This window comes from Meriones unguiculatus, chromosome 2, assembly GCF_030254825.1.
Source record: "Meriones unguiculatus strain TT.TT164.6M chromosome 2, Bangor_MerUng_6.1, whole genome shotgun sequence".
NCBI lineage: Eukaryota > Metazoa > Chordata > Mammalia > Rodentia > Muridae > Meriones > Meriones unguiculatus.
In genome coordinates this window covers 102,021,393-102,037,646 of record NC_083350.1, presented here as the reverse complement: position 1 = coordinate 102,037,646, position 16,254 = coordinate 102,021,393, and the positions used below count along the sequence as shown (strand labels likewise).

Here is a 16,254-nt window from a genome sequence, read left to right as displayed (position 1 = left end):
TGCTGGTATTACAAGAAAGCACATACACACTTTTCTAACAATGCACCTAGCAGCTTAGGACCTCTTGCATCAGCTACATATCCAGTCCACTCCACACTGTAGAACAGGACAACACTAACAACCATCAAACACAGATGGTTTTTATTCAAAGGTATTCCTGGCAACACTGTGTATATGAATTAGAGGCACATTCAGCCTGAATTAATTTTGTGAATATGTACTAAGGAAAACTGTGTCCTCTGAGAGAATATTTAGGGCTAATCCCCCATATACCAGTACTAGGTGTACATATGGAAAGATCAGTTGCATCTTGGGAAGGGCCTTGCACAATAGAAAAAGTAATTATTTAACTGAAATCTGTTAGTTAAAATAGGGAACCATCCAAAGTATACCCTTTAGTAATCAGCACCCATTTCCTTTTGAGCCCATAAAAAACAGTCCCAATCAATAACCAGGGCTCTTGAGTACTCTCTCACTCATGTGGCTCACTATCACTCTTGATAGTATACTCTGATCAGTCCTATCACTGTACTATTGAATGAAGTTTCCTTGCTACTTTGAAATCTGTGGACACTTGTTTCAATCTGAACCTGGACACACTGGTCTCAGACACCAGCCACGGTAAGATCATTACTAATTAATTCTTCCATTTTTTTTGAACACCAGTTCAATTCTAGTCCTTAACTATGTGGCCTAGACCTGCCTTTAAAAACATGGCATTTCTATAATATAGAAAAGGGACCTTTATGGTTTTCTTTTTCTTTCCAGACTCATTGCTTCGAATGCAAGGAACACCATTCTGTGAGTAAAAAAACGCTCCTTTCACAGGTGATGTAGTCCCTTAATGGGGACTGGACTTGGACATCAACTGAGCACGTTAATGCTCAGCAGAGCCAAGAAAAATCTTGTCTATCTACCCAAGATTTTGATGACTTTGGTCTCGAAAAGGAAGTTTCAAAGGACTCATGAACAAACCTGACCCCAAGTTCTAGAAGTGCATCTTAGAATGGGCAGACCACAAAGGAAGCCTCTCCAGGGATTATTCTGAATTTTCAAAGACTCCTTTTCTTAGTGGCTGGACAACCAAGGCTGCCAGTTGATCAAGTGAGGATCTCAAATACAAAGAAAGGGCCTTAGCACATTAAGCCACTCTGAACTGTAAAGAAACTCTTGTCCATATTTGTCCCTACCACTCCATCAACAAAGCAAAGTCAGGCTTAGGGAAAACAAGTGTAGTTCACTATGCAACAGGTAAGTGAAGAACAAAGCAAACCTAATTGCTGGAGCAAGTTCAAGTTTAGCTGAATTTCCATGTTTTCTATAATTGGAACAGTTCTTACGAGCCTGTGATTCTGAGAAAAACTGTGAGAGAAACTCTAGCAACAAATTCTGCTCACTAAATCTTTGCCAAGACAAGTCCCAGGGACCCTGGGTCAAACTTGCACTAAAAACTGAAGAAAGAATGGCTTTGTGTCCGTCTCCCCTGGTGGGACTCAGGGCGTCTGCAACTTGACTTTCATTAACCTTATTGCTTTGTTTCTATAAAACGCCATCTCATTGTGTAGCTGTGGCTGTCCTGGAACTTGCAATGTAGACCAGGCTGGCCTCAATCTCACAGAGATCCACCTATTTCTGCTTCCAGAGTGCTGGGATTAAATGAGTGCACCACCACACCCAGCCCCATTTTCATTAACCTTTAAATGAAATAAGAGTTTCTGTCTACCAGGAATACTGGTAGCAAAACCCGGAAGTATTAACAACCTTTGTGACTCTATCACCATGGAAGTCACATACATTTTAATGCAAATTATAGTTGCGGCAGACAATGAAAAATATTGTAGACTCTTAATAGCACTACCTCTAAGTGATAGTAATTATCTATCCTCCCGTCAGATCTTATTTAATTCAGTACTAAAAAAGCACATTTGGCTAGGTGAGGTAGCACAGACTATAAAGCAGCATTTGGGAGGTGGAAGCACGAAGATGGGGTGCTCAGGGTCATCCTTGGCTATATAATGAATTTGAAGTCACCTGAGCTACTTGACACCCTGTCTCAAAACAACAACAAAACCAGAATAGGTCTGAGTATGTAGTTCGGGTGCAAGAGTAATTGCCTAACAAGCACAAAGCCCTGACTATGATCCCCAGTACTCCATCAAGATGGAAGATTATAATCCTAGGATAGTGAAGGCAGGAGGATCAGAAGTTCCATTACCATCCTTGGCTCCTCAGGAAGTTGAAGACCAGTGTGGGCTACATGAGACTGCCACAAAACCACAAAAAGAAACAAACAGAAGATAGGTAGACAGGGTGTGCTTACTTCTTAGGTCCTGAGGTCTTCCCAAAGCTTTTAAATATTTCTAAGATACAATTTATTGAATAGAATCTCTTAACATGACTTCCTCAAAACCACAATTAAAAAAATGAATTGCAACAGCACAGCAGTGGTCTAATTAACACAAATTCAGGATGGCATTATCCCCTATCTCACATGGATAGAAATGCCCCATCAAAGTCTTTGGGTTCGTGAGAAAGTAAATTCTTGGTCTGGAGTCTAAGATATGACCACCATCAACCCTTTGGAAATCAAGTTCTGACCTATAGAAAGTGTTCAAATGACCTGTTTAATTGTGTTGTTCTTGTTCTGAGACAGGGTCTTACTATGCAACCCTGGCTGTCCTGGAACTTGCTATGCGGAAAAGCTGGCGAACTGTGCCCCCAAGTGCTAGGACTAAAGGTATGGGCCACTATGCCCAAGTAAAATGATTTTTGATGCATACAGTTAGCTCCAGTTTTAAAATAAAATACTTGAGGTATTTTATTTATATTGATATATTATATAAATCTATGATGTTATATTATACCGTAATATATCTACTATTCATTATATATTGCAATATAATTATAAATTAGTTAATAATTAACTATGCTCATTATTATATTAATATTTAACATAAAGATATTATATCAAAGAATATAATGAATGACTAATTATTGGTATTAATATATAATATATACAATGTTAGTATTATATAATGTATTATATATGTTCATATAGCTATATATAATATATACATTTTTTGTAAAATAGAATAAGTTTTCAATAAGGATTTTTTTTAAGTGTAATCTATTAGTTTACTTTTTAAATCTGTAGACTAGCTTGGTTATCACTCATATTCGCAGCTTCAAACACTACAGCAGGTGTTTTTAATATCTCATTCTCATGGAAAGTCTTGGCTTTCTAAAAGCTAGAGGAAATTATTGTCATCTCAGTCAAAGACAAAGACTACAGGAAAGAGTAATAAAATATACCTCTAAAACAACTTTAATATAACATAAATATTTTGAACAAGATCAAAGAAAGTACAATGAATCAAAGTTCAAAGGACTGTTGTTTCCCCATAACTGTGAAAGTGCAAAAGATTTTCAGAATTTATATTTTTCAATATACTTTCTCCTCAGTGATCCTGCTTGATTCAACTTCCTTTAATGTAATAATGTTCCACAAATAAAAAAGTTTTATGAAGAAAAATTCTAATATATATGTAGAGATAAAAGTCTGAAAAGGTCTGAGTCATTTCCAAACAATAGAAGATGAAAAGGGATTTGCCTTTTTATATTACATACATATTTTTATATACATAAAAGAACCCTTTGAAGGAAAAATGTGACCATTGCAAAAATAACAAGTGGCAAGATCCACACAAATTGTAAGGAAAGAAGAAGAGTTCAGTGGGAACCTGAGTTGCTGGACATAGCCTCTGAGATGACTGTAAAGCCTGGGGGCTGAGGGCCATTTCTGTTCTGCCTGTCAGGCCCAGGTGTCCAGGTCAGGACAGGTCCATAGGAGCATTTGCTGGGTGAGCGATTCATGTGTGAGTGGACTGATCCTGGAAGGACATGCTTCAGCAGACAGTGAAGCCTACTACAACTAGAGCAAAGGAAAGGAAGATTTGAGTAGGCTGAGTTTACGAACTGAGGTCTCTATCCTGTAGATAAGTGTGCTCTCCACTTTTCTAGCTCACACAGTGGGGGCTGGGGATAGCTAAGTGACTGAATGCTTACTTGCAAAGCATGCCTGAGGTCCTAGGATCAATCCTCAGCATGAACATAAATAAGTAACTAAATTAAATAACAAATAAACCAATCATCAAAATCTAATAAGCAGAATCAAAGTACATCTTTGGCAAAGAAATGAAGCAATGATTTGCTGGGTTACACGCAGTGGGATAACAGGTGGTTTGGCCAGTCTGAAGACATTTCTGCAACATGCAGTGGGTGGAGAAAGCCCTGACCTGGATCACCACAGGAGCAGGATTGGGAGGGAAAGGAAAACCTGGAGATCCTAGCTGGGAGTAACTGGGAGGGGAAGTTTAATCCTTCTGTAACAGCCTGAGTCATAGAAGCTTGCTTTCAGTTTTAAATGCTCTGTAGTAATGTATCCATCCGGCACACATTCTTGGTGCTACTGCACATCAGAAAATGGAGCAACTTCTCATTTCCTAGACCTTTCAGTTGGTCAAGTCTGATATTGGTCAAGACCTATGAGACCTAGATAGCTTCTTTCTTTGAAGAGCTGAGAAAGAGGCAGCAGACTGATTCTGCTTCTGGGGCAGTGTCTGCTTGCTCCCTGGCTACTGCTTCGGAATTCCCATGCGTTCCAACTCCAGGGGATTGAGTGCTCCACACACTTAGGACTAAGTCCTAATTCTAAAGCATTAACCTTGACTAGCCAACACATAAGAACACTTAAAAGCATTCAGGATCCATTAGGTAAATCACTCAGTGTTTCCTCGAACATTTTACTACACAAGTGTATACATCCTTTTAGATCTTATTTTGAGTTGATTTAAAAAAAAAAAACTGCTACCAAGACTTAATTAATTTATGTGTGCATTTACTTTATTTCTGCTGGGGGACCTGAGTCATGGCCATGTGCTTCACACCTGGGGGTTCCACAAGGTTTCTCACCAAGGCGTTGGGGGAGTTTTTTACTCAGGGAAAAGAGAGAAAAGAACTTCAGCAGAAACTGAAGTTCTCCTGTGGGAGAAAGCATTGCAAGAAAAAACAGGATGGTTAAACAGCAGCAAAGACCACTGCCTCTGGGGATTTCCACTCACTTTTCTCTAAAAGAAATATCCTGTCCTACCGGTCCTTCATCTATGCATTTCTCAGACTCCCTCAGACTTTGCCAAGAAACCGAGGCAAGCACAAGTCTACTTACACTGAGTCAGGCAGGAATCTTCCCCTCTTCTGCCAAGTACTTTGATAGATAATCATCAACATCAGGAGTTGATTCAAATAGAGGCTTATTCTTCCTTTTAACTACTGTACCATTATGCGTTTGAAATTACAAGGTTGTTGGGAGGATTAAGTAATCTGAACTTATTTTTTAAACATGTGATCCCGGTTAATCATTTAAACAGATGCAGACTTAAGACTTAACATCTGGATTGGAGAGATGGCTTAGCAGTTGAGAGGCCATGTTGCTCTTATTGAGGACCCATGTTCAATTCCCAGCTCCCAAATGCTGGTCCACAACTGACTCTGACTCCAGTTCCAGGGCACCTGATACCCTTTTCTGACCTCGGGGAGCACCAAGCATGCATGTAGTATACATACATACATACATACATACATGCAAGAAGATTCCTGCAAGTTCCAGGCAGCTTGGGCTATAGAATGAATTCTAGCCAGCCTACACTCTTATGTGGACTGTATCTATAAATTAAAAATATATAAATACCCAAGTGAAAATAAGTCCAAGAGACTAGTGTAGTGGAATGTGTCTGTCTTTCTAGTATTCCTTAGTTCAAAGCGGGAGAATTATGTTGAGTCTGAAGCCAATTTGGGCTATGTAGCAAGTACCAAGCTAGCCAGGACTACACAGCAAGACCCTGCCTCAAACAACATTAAAAATCAAAATTTAAGAACTCACAAACCCCTCAAAAAGGAAGGAAAGACTTAAACATTCAATCTCAAATGGTGTTGGTATTATAAAGCAATAACAACAAATCTGTTTGCTTTGATTACAGACACAGCCCAGTTAATGCATTGCTGGAGATTAAACCCATAGCTTCAGGCACACTAGGCAAGCCCTCTACAAACTCAGCCACACCCACAGCCCCAAATCTGTTTTCTTAAAAACAGACTTCAATTAACAAGAAAGAGGCCAGGAGTTTGGAAGAAAGCAAAGAGGGGTATATAGAAGGGTCTAGAGGAAAGAAAGAGAGGGAGGAAATGATGAAATTGTTATCTCAAAATTTCAAGAAATAATTTAAAAAGAGAGAGAAGTTTTCAAAAGCCAGGCAATGGCTTGTGAGAAAGCTGTGTTGATAAAAGCACTTGCTGCTGGGCTTGATGACCTGAGTTCAATCCACATGACCCACGTGCTGAGGAGAAAATGGATTCTTGCAAGTTGTGCTCTGACCTTCACATGTATGTTATGGCACACATATACACACACCTCACATAACAAACAAATAAGTAAATGTAATGAAAAGAAATGCAAAAGCCAGGTATGCTGGTGCATGCCTATAATCCCAGCATTCAAGGGGTTGAGGCAGGGCTATAAGTAGTTTGCTGCAAGCCTTGTTGCTTCAGTGAAACTTGAAACAATGAAACTTTGTCTTAAAAAAAAAAAAGGAAGATACACATACGGTTTTAAAAACTTGTTTTTCTTATTTCTGCACCAAAAATAATTTAGCATGTAATCTAAATTAAACATAGGCAGCTTCTTATTATGTAGACCAGCCATAGTACAGGGGAGAGAGGTATCTTTTACATTTCATTTTCAGTAGCAGGATCTTCCCTTTTTCACGCCTGAAGCCACAGTTGTCTTTGGCTACTAAAGAGAGTACTCATTTCACAGCTATGGAAACAGCCGATGCCATTCGGTAGCTGGTTATGACAAAGCTTTAGACTTATCTAGCAAAAACACTGTCAGTACTTCCTCTCATCCTGTGAATTAATAATCTCAGCCAGAAGCAGAGGAAAGCAAATGCAGATGGGCAGGATATCCTCAAATTATTTGCTTGGCTTTATGTCATTCCAGAGAGAAGTCTAGTGCCTGATCGCAGTTAGAAATTCAAATTAACTATGGGCACACCTTGGCTGTGAGGTCACAGGGCGAAAGAAAAGGCCCTCCCATCCATTCTTGTCACTACCAAGCCGGGAAGGCCCGAAGCTTCTGCCTCAAGGGAACTGGCGAATGCTGCTTTTCCAGGGTTCCTACACTCCTCTACTAATCTTGGCAAATCCTATTCACATCAAACCACATGAAACTACAGAGCATGTAGTGAGCTGTGGTGACCTTTCAATGTTCTTATCCACTTTGATACAAAGTGTAGTGCAATTATATATATAATTCTCTCATACCACCCTCCAAATACACTTCAGCAAATCTCTGCAGACTTTACAGCGTGTATCAGATTGTACACTTGGCACTGACATGATGTATATTAGCTTTTGTTATGACGTCAAACCACTTAATCTTTATAAGCCTGTTATTTCATCGAGGAAAAAATAATATCATGTTACTTGTTACTATGATAAGTTTCAAAGAGCTAGGGAACAAAAGTACCCAAGTAACTGTGATTCCATCCAAATCATACCTCACATTCTCTTGTAAACCAGCCAGAGAAGTCGAGCATCTTGCAAATGATGGTCAGAATACCCAAATAATAACAGTAGGGCTACTGTTATGATTGCCAAAAAGAGCTAATATTATTAGAACTTACTATGTCCAAAGAATTATTCTAATGATCATGCACATAATTTAGTTCATTAATCAATCCTACTAACAACAGAGGAAAGTAATTAGAGTCACTAACACAGTGCTATGCGAACATATGGACCCCCAAGTGGTTGAGATTACCTCCTTGGGAGTAATATTCAGGTAAAATGGCACAAGGATGAGGACTGATATGAGGAAACAGTGTTCAGAACAAAAGGCACAACTTACATCAATGCCCTGAGGTGAGAGCGGACACTGGTTGTTCAAAGAACCAAAAGTGGTTCAGTTCCAATGATGTAATTCATCTACTCAGCAGTGGTCAATGGAGAGAGAGGTGGAGAGGGCATGTGTAGTGGTTTGAATACGTTTTCTCCCAAAGACTCATGTGCTTGGATGCTTGGCCATAGGGACTGGCACTGTTAGGAGGTATGGCCTGGCTGGAGTCGGTGTGGAATTCTTAGCTCCTTCTCCAGTACCACGTCTGCCTACACACCATTATGTTTCCCGCCATAATGATAATGGACTAAACCTCTGTAAGCCCGCCCCTTTTAAATGTTTTCCTTCATAAGAGTTGCCTTAGTCATGGTGTCTCTTCACAGCACGAGAACCCTAACTAAGACAACATGCTTAGGAAAAGCAGTGCTAAATAGGCCACTTAGGGTCACGAGGCTGGTAAGGTTTGGAGACCCCACCTGTCAGCAGCAGTCTGTACTGAGGGATCCTCTGGACTGGCTTTAGCAGGTAGTGCTTCAGGGCCAGGTTGGCACATCGAGGACTCATCTGAAGGGGGAAAAAAGCATTGAAAGTAAACTTGGGTAGAGAATTCAGAGACGCTTCCTTCTGGGAGACACAGTGACTACACAGCAAGGGAAACTGACTGGAGCCATCAAGCCCACCTCACCAATCAGTGTCTGAGCAGCTGCCCTGAGAGCACTGGTTCACAACCCTCTCACCGAGTATGGTGCCACAGCTACATTCCCTCCTGGGAAGGTCCCAGCCTCCACTCAGGGCACAGTCCTAACTACAAACCTCAAGGAAACCAGAAGGAAAAACATGGCCTCTAAAATAAGGAAGCAGATCTAAGACTATCAAACAAAAATCAGAGCCCGGTGGTCAATATTCTTACTCAGAGTAACAGGGTACTAGGGAGAGTGGCAGAAATTAAAGGAAAGAGTAGCCTTTCTAATTAAGTGACCCTTCTCTGAGAAGAATGAAGAAAGTAAAACTATTTTGGATGAGAAGTCCTAAAAAAGACAGCCATAATCAGAGTGCACACACCTAACTGTATAATATTTCTTTGGGGCACGGGATGTGCTGGGAATAGAACCCAGGGCGTTGAAAATTCCAAGCACATGTAGTGTGCCTGAGGCCCGTCATGAGCCTTGCAAGATTCTGACTTGGCCATAAATCTATGTGATTCTCCTTAAAACTTTTTACTTAACATGTAAAATAGTTATCTCAGTCTATTCCTGATTGCCATCCAGTCCAAGAGATTACTGTGTGGTAAAATCAAAATGAGCATGTACCTGTGCCCTTGCACTGCTTTCTGAGAGAGATCTCTCTCAAACTGAGAGATCTCTCAGGCTGGCCCTGAGTTCTCTATGCTGTTGTCTCAACTTTCTGGGTGTTAGGATTATAGGATATGCCATGATACCCAGTAACGCCTCCTTTTTTTTGGATAGCATAAAGATAGTAGTGGAGGAGAGAAAAAGCAGAAGAGACTACAAATTACTTTTAAAGTACAATTATTTGTCTCACAAATCAATATAAACTAGAGATCACAATACTATAATATTTTTGAAACTTTTCATTTCTTATTTTGTATGACTAGAATTAACTGACCACTTTTAGTTTCAAAACAGAGTAAGACTAAACTGACTGTTAAAAAAGTATGTAATAAAGTGCTCAGGAGATAGAGGCAGGTGGACCAGGGTTCAAGAAAAGCCTGATAGCATAACAAATTTGAGGCAAGTCTGGTTTATAATGTACAGTATCATTTTACCTCAAATCAAATCAAGTTTGCACCTCTAAACTTTCCAAACTTACCGGCAAAACACAAAGCTTTACACACATAAAGCAAAGATAAAGCTTTTAACTTTGATGCTAAAACTGTTACTTATCTAACAAAAATTATATTCCTTTCCATTACTGTATGTGAAGCTATCAGACAAATGGAAGAAAATATTAGGTTGAAAACAAGAAATATCCCTTTCGTATTCAAATTCATCAAGGTAGAAGGCAGAATAGCAGTGACCAGGGTGGGGAAGGAGGACAAATTAATGCTTAATGGCCATGGAATCTCAATTTTGTAAGACTAAATACACTTTTGAAGAATGGTTGCACAACATTGTCTACATACTTCATATTACAGAATTACACACTTAAAATGGCTAATCTCATAAGTCTACACTGTGTGCATTTTACCACAGGCTTTAAAAAATAAGATTACTTACTTGTTTATTCATTAGTTTAGTGTGTGTGCACACCTGTGCAAACTTACATGCACACATGTATGCATATGTGTTTGGTATTGGGTGCACACATGCCATAGCCTGCATGTTGAAGTCAGAAGACAACTTTCAGGAGTCAATTCTCTCAATCCACATGTGGGGTCCCGGAGACTGAACTCAGATGGTAGCGATTGGGAGCAAGTGCTCTTACCCTCCGAGCCACCCAGTCCTTGTTTTATGTTTTAGACAGGGATTCATGTAGTCCATGCTGGCCTGGAAATCACTATGTAGCTGAGAATGACCCTGAATTCCTTATCTTTCTGCCTCAGCTTCCCAAGTGCTGGTAGCACAGGTATGAGCCACTGTCCCCAGGAGATGGGACCTGAGAGCTGGTCCTTTGAGGCCAGCTTGACTACAGTGAAACCTTGTTTCAAACAAATTAATCAGCTAACTAACTCTCACCCAAATATTCTTTACCCAATTAAAACAGTACAATGTGCAGTAACAGATATATTTTTTTTTGAAGACATGGTTTCTCTGTGTAGCCTTGGCTGTCCTGGACTCACTCGGTAGACCAGGCTGGCCTTGAGCTCACAGAGATTCACTTGCCTCTCCCTCCTGAGTGCAAGGATTAAAGGTGTGTGCCACCACAGCCTGGCAAAGAGATTATATTTAAATACATTTTTTTACTCAAAGGTTTTGTTTTCAATGACTGTAAAAGATTAAGGCACAAGAAAACAAGAAAAAAGCTCAATGTATAACATGGTAGCAAATACCTCAAATTCTCTAACAACAGCAGCAAATCCTGGATTTTTCTTGCACTGCTCATCCAGCAAAGCTATGTTCTTATCAAATTCCTTGATGTATGTGGAATACATTTTTAAATATGGCCCCTTCTTGACAAAGATATCAGCAATTCTCTGTTGTTCAGTCCTATGGAAAGATACACAAAAACGTAAAAGCAGCCACTAATGTGTCCAGCCACAGTCAGCAGCTTACCCCTCCCCCCCTTCAAAAGATATCCTTGGATGCGTTCCTCTTCACAATTGCCCCACCCATAAACACAGCTTGCCCAGACTCTACCAGCTCTGACTAGCCTCCCTCTGCCCATTCTGGTCCTCTCTATTCCATTCTTCAGGACAGCAAGAGTCTAAAAAGATGTACATTCTATTACGTGACTTTCAATGATGCCTTCTTTCCCCATTATGTATTTGTGTGTATGTACGTGTATATATATATATATATATGTATGCATGCATACATATATACATATGTATGTATATATGTATGTAAGTATGTATGTATGTATGTAGTGAAATGGTCTTGAACTCATGATTCTCCTGCTTCAGCTTCTCTCCTTCTGTTGATTACAACTGAGTGCTAGATGACAGCCAGACCTTCTGTTTCACTTAGAATAAAAAACAAATTCCAGGCACCCAAACCATGGTTCTCCTCCATTTTCCCGCTCTGTATAGCTCCTTCATGTTCTTTGATGATACTAGAGTCCATTCTCTTTGTACCCTTCTACTAATGGTTCCACATGCCTGGAAATACGGAGACTGCAAGTTTCCCCATTCCCACATTCCCATATCAATTTACATGTTGCACTTGTTTGGGGGCAGGGAGGACTGAACATGTGCTAGGCAAGCACTTTACTACTGTATTTCTAGCCCATGTTCTGCCCTCTTATAGAGCCTTCTAATCTTCATTAAGGGCCCCAGCATTTTTCCAGTCTCTACAAATCAGAATCTTTTTCTGATTTTTCTTGTCTAGTCACCTTGTCTTTCTCCCCACTAAAATGTCTGTTTCATGAAAGTAAGACTTTTTATATTGTGTGACGTGTCATATGTAGATTACCAACTAGCACAGAAGATAATCAAACCTTGGAAAATAAAATAGCTGCATGGTGGTTAACTCTTGTAATTGTAGTACTCTGAAGGGTGAGAGTGAAGGATTACCATGAGTTCAAGATCAGCCTATACACCTTCAATCCCAGGAGGCAGAGCAGGTGGATCTCTGTGAGTTCGAGGCCAGCCTGGTCTACAAAGGGAGTCCAGGACAGCCAAAGAGAAACCCTTTATAGAAGAGAGAGAGAGAGAGAGAGAGAGAGAGAGAGAGAGAGAGAGCGAAGAAAAAAAGAAATGATCAGCCTGTACTATATAATGGATCCCAAGCCATGACAGCTACAAAGGGAGACACCTTTAAAAAATCCAATGTAATAACTTATTTTTTAAAAAGTCAGATAACCAAGAAGGCAGGCATGCTGCTACTGTCACATGAGGTGGTAGCAACAGAAAGGATGTGGATTCCTTGATCTCAGCTATAAGAATCTTGTTTTTCATGGCTCTACCTCAATGAAACTGAACTACCAGGAGGCAGTGGCTAGATCAAGGGGCACCAGCGGCCTTAGGCCATGGCCCATTCTCATGGGGCACAACGTGACCTATGGCCTGGAGATCAAGGTGAAGAGTCACTTCTGGCTAAATCTGTCCTTCAGGCCAGCAAAGTGGGAGTGCCACATAGTGGTAAGGTGCCAAGGCTCTCCAGGCCAACAAGGCGGGCTCTGCTTCCAAGTTACCTTGGCAAAAGATACTGCACACCAGCTCAACCATCTCAGCGCCACCAAGAAATGGTCCTAACCTCGAATTTCAAACTTTTATCTTATAAAGACTGGCCCCTCTCTATCTGGTCTGAAATTGAAATCACAAATTAAAAATATCCTAATTCCCTTAACATTGTAAGCACTTAAATTAGTCTCACTAGGACAAACATGTACATTTTGATGTATATACAGAGTATTTGGTGCTATAATTGTTCTACACAAATTTATATATTTCAGCCCAGAACTTCTTGTATGGTAGGCAAACCATTATGCTGAAAACCTAGCCCTCTTTTCACTTTAAAAATATTTGCAGATTGATTTACTTATTTATTTTGAGGAGTGGGGCATGAATGTGAGGTTGGAGGAAAATTTTTGGGAATTGGTTCTCTCCTTTTACCATGCTGGTTCTGAGGATCAAACTCAGGCAGGTCATCACGTTTGGTGGCAGCACCTTTCTCCACTGAACTATCTTGCCAGTTTGTCTTTTACTCTTTCTTGTGAGACAAAGACTCATTAAGCTGCCTGTATGATTCAAAGAGCTTGTGGTTCTCTTGCCTCAGCTTCCCAACTATCTGGGTCTGCAAGCCTGTTCGACCATGCCCTGTGAAAAGAGTATTTTAATAGAAAATACCTTATGCAAGTTCCTGAACTATTCTGTTAGCAATAAGGGAAACTTTTTCTATAATTAAAGAGTTGTCTCTTTCATTAATTTAGTCTGGTTCTTTGGAATGATTACTATTCTAACACACACTACCTACAGATCCAAAACTTGAGGAAGCCTTTATTATAAGCAAAAATATTTAAACATCTTTATATTACTTATAAAAACTTGTCTACAGTTAGATTGTAAAGTTAATTCAGGGTAAAAATTCTGTAAAGAACAAAGATAAAATATGTGCAGGAATTATTTTGGTGATGGTACTTTATTTTTACTATAACTTTTTAAAAAATTACAGGCTGGACTGTATCAGGAAGCAAATCCCTGCCTCAAAAAGAAAAAAGAAAAAGAAAAGAGAGAGAGAGAAAAAAAGGAAATAGCTGAAATGGCGGAGTTTGGGTCTGAACAAGCATTATTAAAGAGCTTTTTAAAAGACATGTATTTAAATCCGGTGTGCCAAGATATGGCCATCCAAAATATTCAATCTACAGATAACTGCCAACCTTCAACATACTGAGACAACTCTGTGTAAGGAACAGCACTCCCCCCTCCCTGGCAGAGTCTCTAGTTTCATTTAAAACCACATGCTCTGGGGAAGCCTGCAATGGCCCCTGTTTTACCAGCTCAGCATTCTTTCCTCCAGTTCCTTCAGGAGATCCCGGTTTAGCTCATACAGCTGGGGCAGGTAGTACAAGATCTGGTTAAGGATGCGGTCCTCAATCACAGGCTTCCCAAGCTGCCTGGATGCACGTGCCACTGCACCCCGGAAATCCTATTACAGTCAGGAGGATGAAGTCATTACACATACATGTAACTTGATCAAAAGCTTTTTGCCTAGTTATCATCTTCCCTACGAATATCTAAAACCACAAAACTATCTATCTTTAAGTAATACAAAGTATCTAAAATTTGTTTTGCAGCTCTAGAAATTAAAGTTACTCTAATGCCATCATATCATACAATTCCTCTATTTTGTTACATGGCGTGATAATGCTCCCTCATGAGACATAGATTAACAAAACCCCATATGATATAAGATATGAGAAACCTCTGAGCTGTTGGTCAGCGGAGTCTAAGAGATCCCTAAACAAGATCGACTGTTGCAATTACCTTTAGTTTCCTTCTAGAACTTGAAGTTAAGACCCTATTACTGAAGATGCCACACACTTTGGACACAGAAATTGGAGATGGAATTGACTGGAAGCCTCCTTCCTGAAGACTAGATCTCCCCCTATCTGAAAGTGCTATGCAAACTGCCAAGAGAGAAAAACAATTGCCTGACACAGATGAAAAGCCTACACACTACAACAATGACAGGCTAGGTAAGGTATCCCCAATGCGATCCTGGCATTTTTACTTTGCAGGTGACCAACAACTGTCTAACTAGACTAAGGCCTGTTCAATGTGAATAAACGCACATCTGGTGGTGTATAAGCCTACTGTGACTGGAGAGGCCATAGGCCATAGGGAAGAAACTACTACTTTTCATTTTTCTAAACTATGATGGCTATTTTGGTTGTACACATATGGAATTAACTAATATCCAAAATTGGAGTGCATGCCAGTAAGAGCCTTTGCTTACTTTACAGTATAAAGATTCACCTCTAATCTAGAACTTGAGGTGGAAGACAGACCTTTAATCTGGGACTCACCTTCTGCTTCAAGCTTATAAAAGGATACCGAAGAAGAGAGCTTTTGCTATTTGCCTGCTTGCTCTCACCTTGCTAGCAAGTCCATTCCTTCACTGACATTAGAGCCTACTTCTACTGATGATCAGCTGAGACATCCAGCTTCATGGACTGAGAAACTTCTGGATTCCTGGACCTTCCATTTATAGCCAGCCATTGTTGGGTTAGCTATACTACAGTCTCTAAGTCATTCTAATAAATCTTTTTTTTGTTTTTATTTTTTAAGACAGGGTTTTTCTGTCTAGCCATGGCTGTCCTGGACTCACTTTGTAAACCAGGCTGGACTCAAACTCACAGAGATCTGATTGCCTCCACACCTGGCCAAAATGTAGAAGATAAGTGACTGCAGGGTGTCCAACCCCAACTGGTTCACCTACAACATAACCCTACACTTGATACTCAGGAAACCCTGGGGAAGAGTGGGAGAAACAATTGTAAGTGCCAGAAAACCAGAACACCTACTTTGAAATGGTGTCTTCTAGACATGATGGGGAATATATATCCATGAAATCACATCATGGTGCCCATGTATAATGACATCAGCCAATATGCCAACATGAAAGGAAGAACTCTCACAAGGCTACACACCTAGATGAGGAGCTCTGAACAATAAATGGCTGCCAAAAGGGGGACAATCAGTTTTCCCCAGGGGATAATAATGACAGGTTATTCAATCCCAAGTGGTCAGTCCTAAACATACATACCTATGCCAAAACTAAGTAGACTCAGTGAGGTGTGTGTGTGTCGGGGGTGACTTCATAAAGTGAATCTGGGAGTGTGGAGCAAAGGAGGATTTGGAAAGGGTAGGAGGAGTTGGAAGAAAGGGCAGAAATTATATAAATGCAGTACTTTTGTCTGAAATTCTCAAAAAACTATTAAATTGAAACGTTTAAGAAGTTCCCACGAGGTCTTAACTAATTCCATTCTGGCTTGAAGAGCCCCTCATCTCTGTCAGTATTCATTTCCCATCTGGAGCTTCTAGCTGAGACTTGTAGATGGAGGTACTTGGTAATCAGGATTCTAGATCTAAGCCATTGATCTTGACGTGTGTTCCTTTAGGCTAGCCTTGGTTTCTTCATTTGTTAAGTGGGTGCAATTGTTACATAATTAATACAGTACAA

The 16,254-nt window shown here is 40.1% G+C and overlaps 1 protein-coding gene across 1 annotated transcript in view; it reads right to left on the bottom strand.

Moving 5' to 3' along the window:
• Fgd6 (FYVE, RhoGEF and PH domain containing 6) overlaps positions 1-16,254 on the bottom strand; it is a 114,428-nt gene that overhangs the window by 34,406 nt on the left and 63,768 nt on the right. Inside the window, exons 6-8 of the mRNA XM_021647833.2 lie at positions 14,066-14,217; positions 10,962-11,118; positions 8,428-8,515 (exon numbers count right to left, since the gene is read on the bottom strand). Of these exons, the coding sequence (XP_021503508.1) occupies positions 8,428-8,515; positions 10,962-11,118; positions 14,066-14,217 (397 nt within the window). The remainder of the gene's footprint in view (positions 1-8,427; positions 8,516-10,961; positions 11,119-14,065; positions 14,218-16,254) is intronic.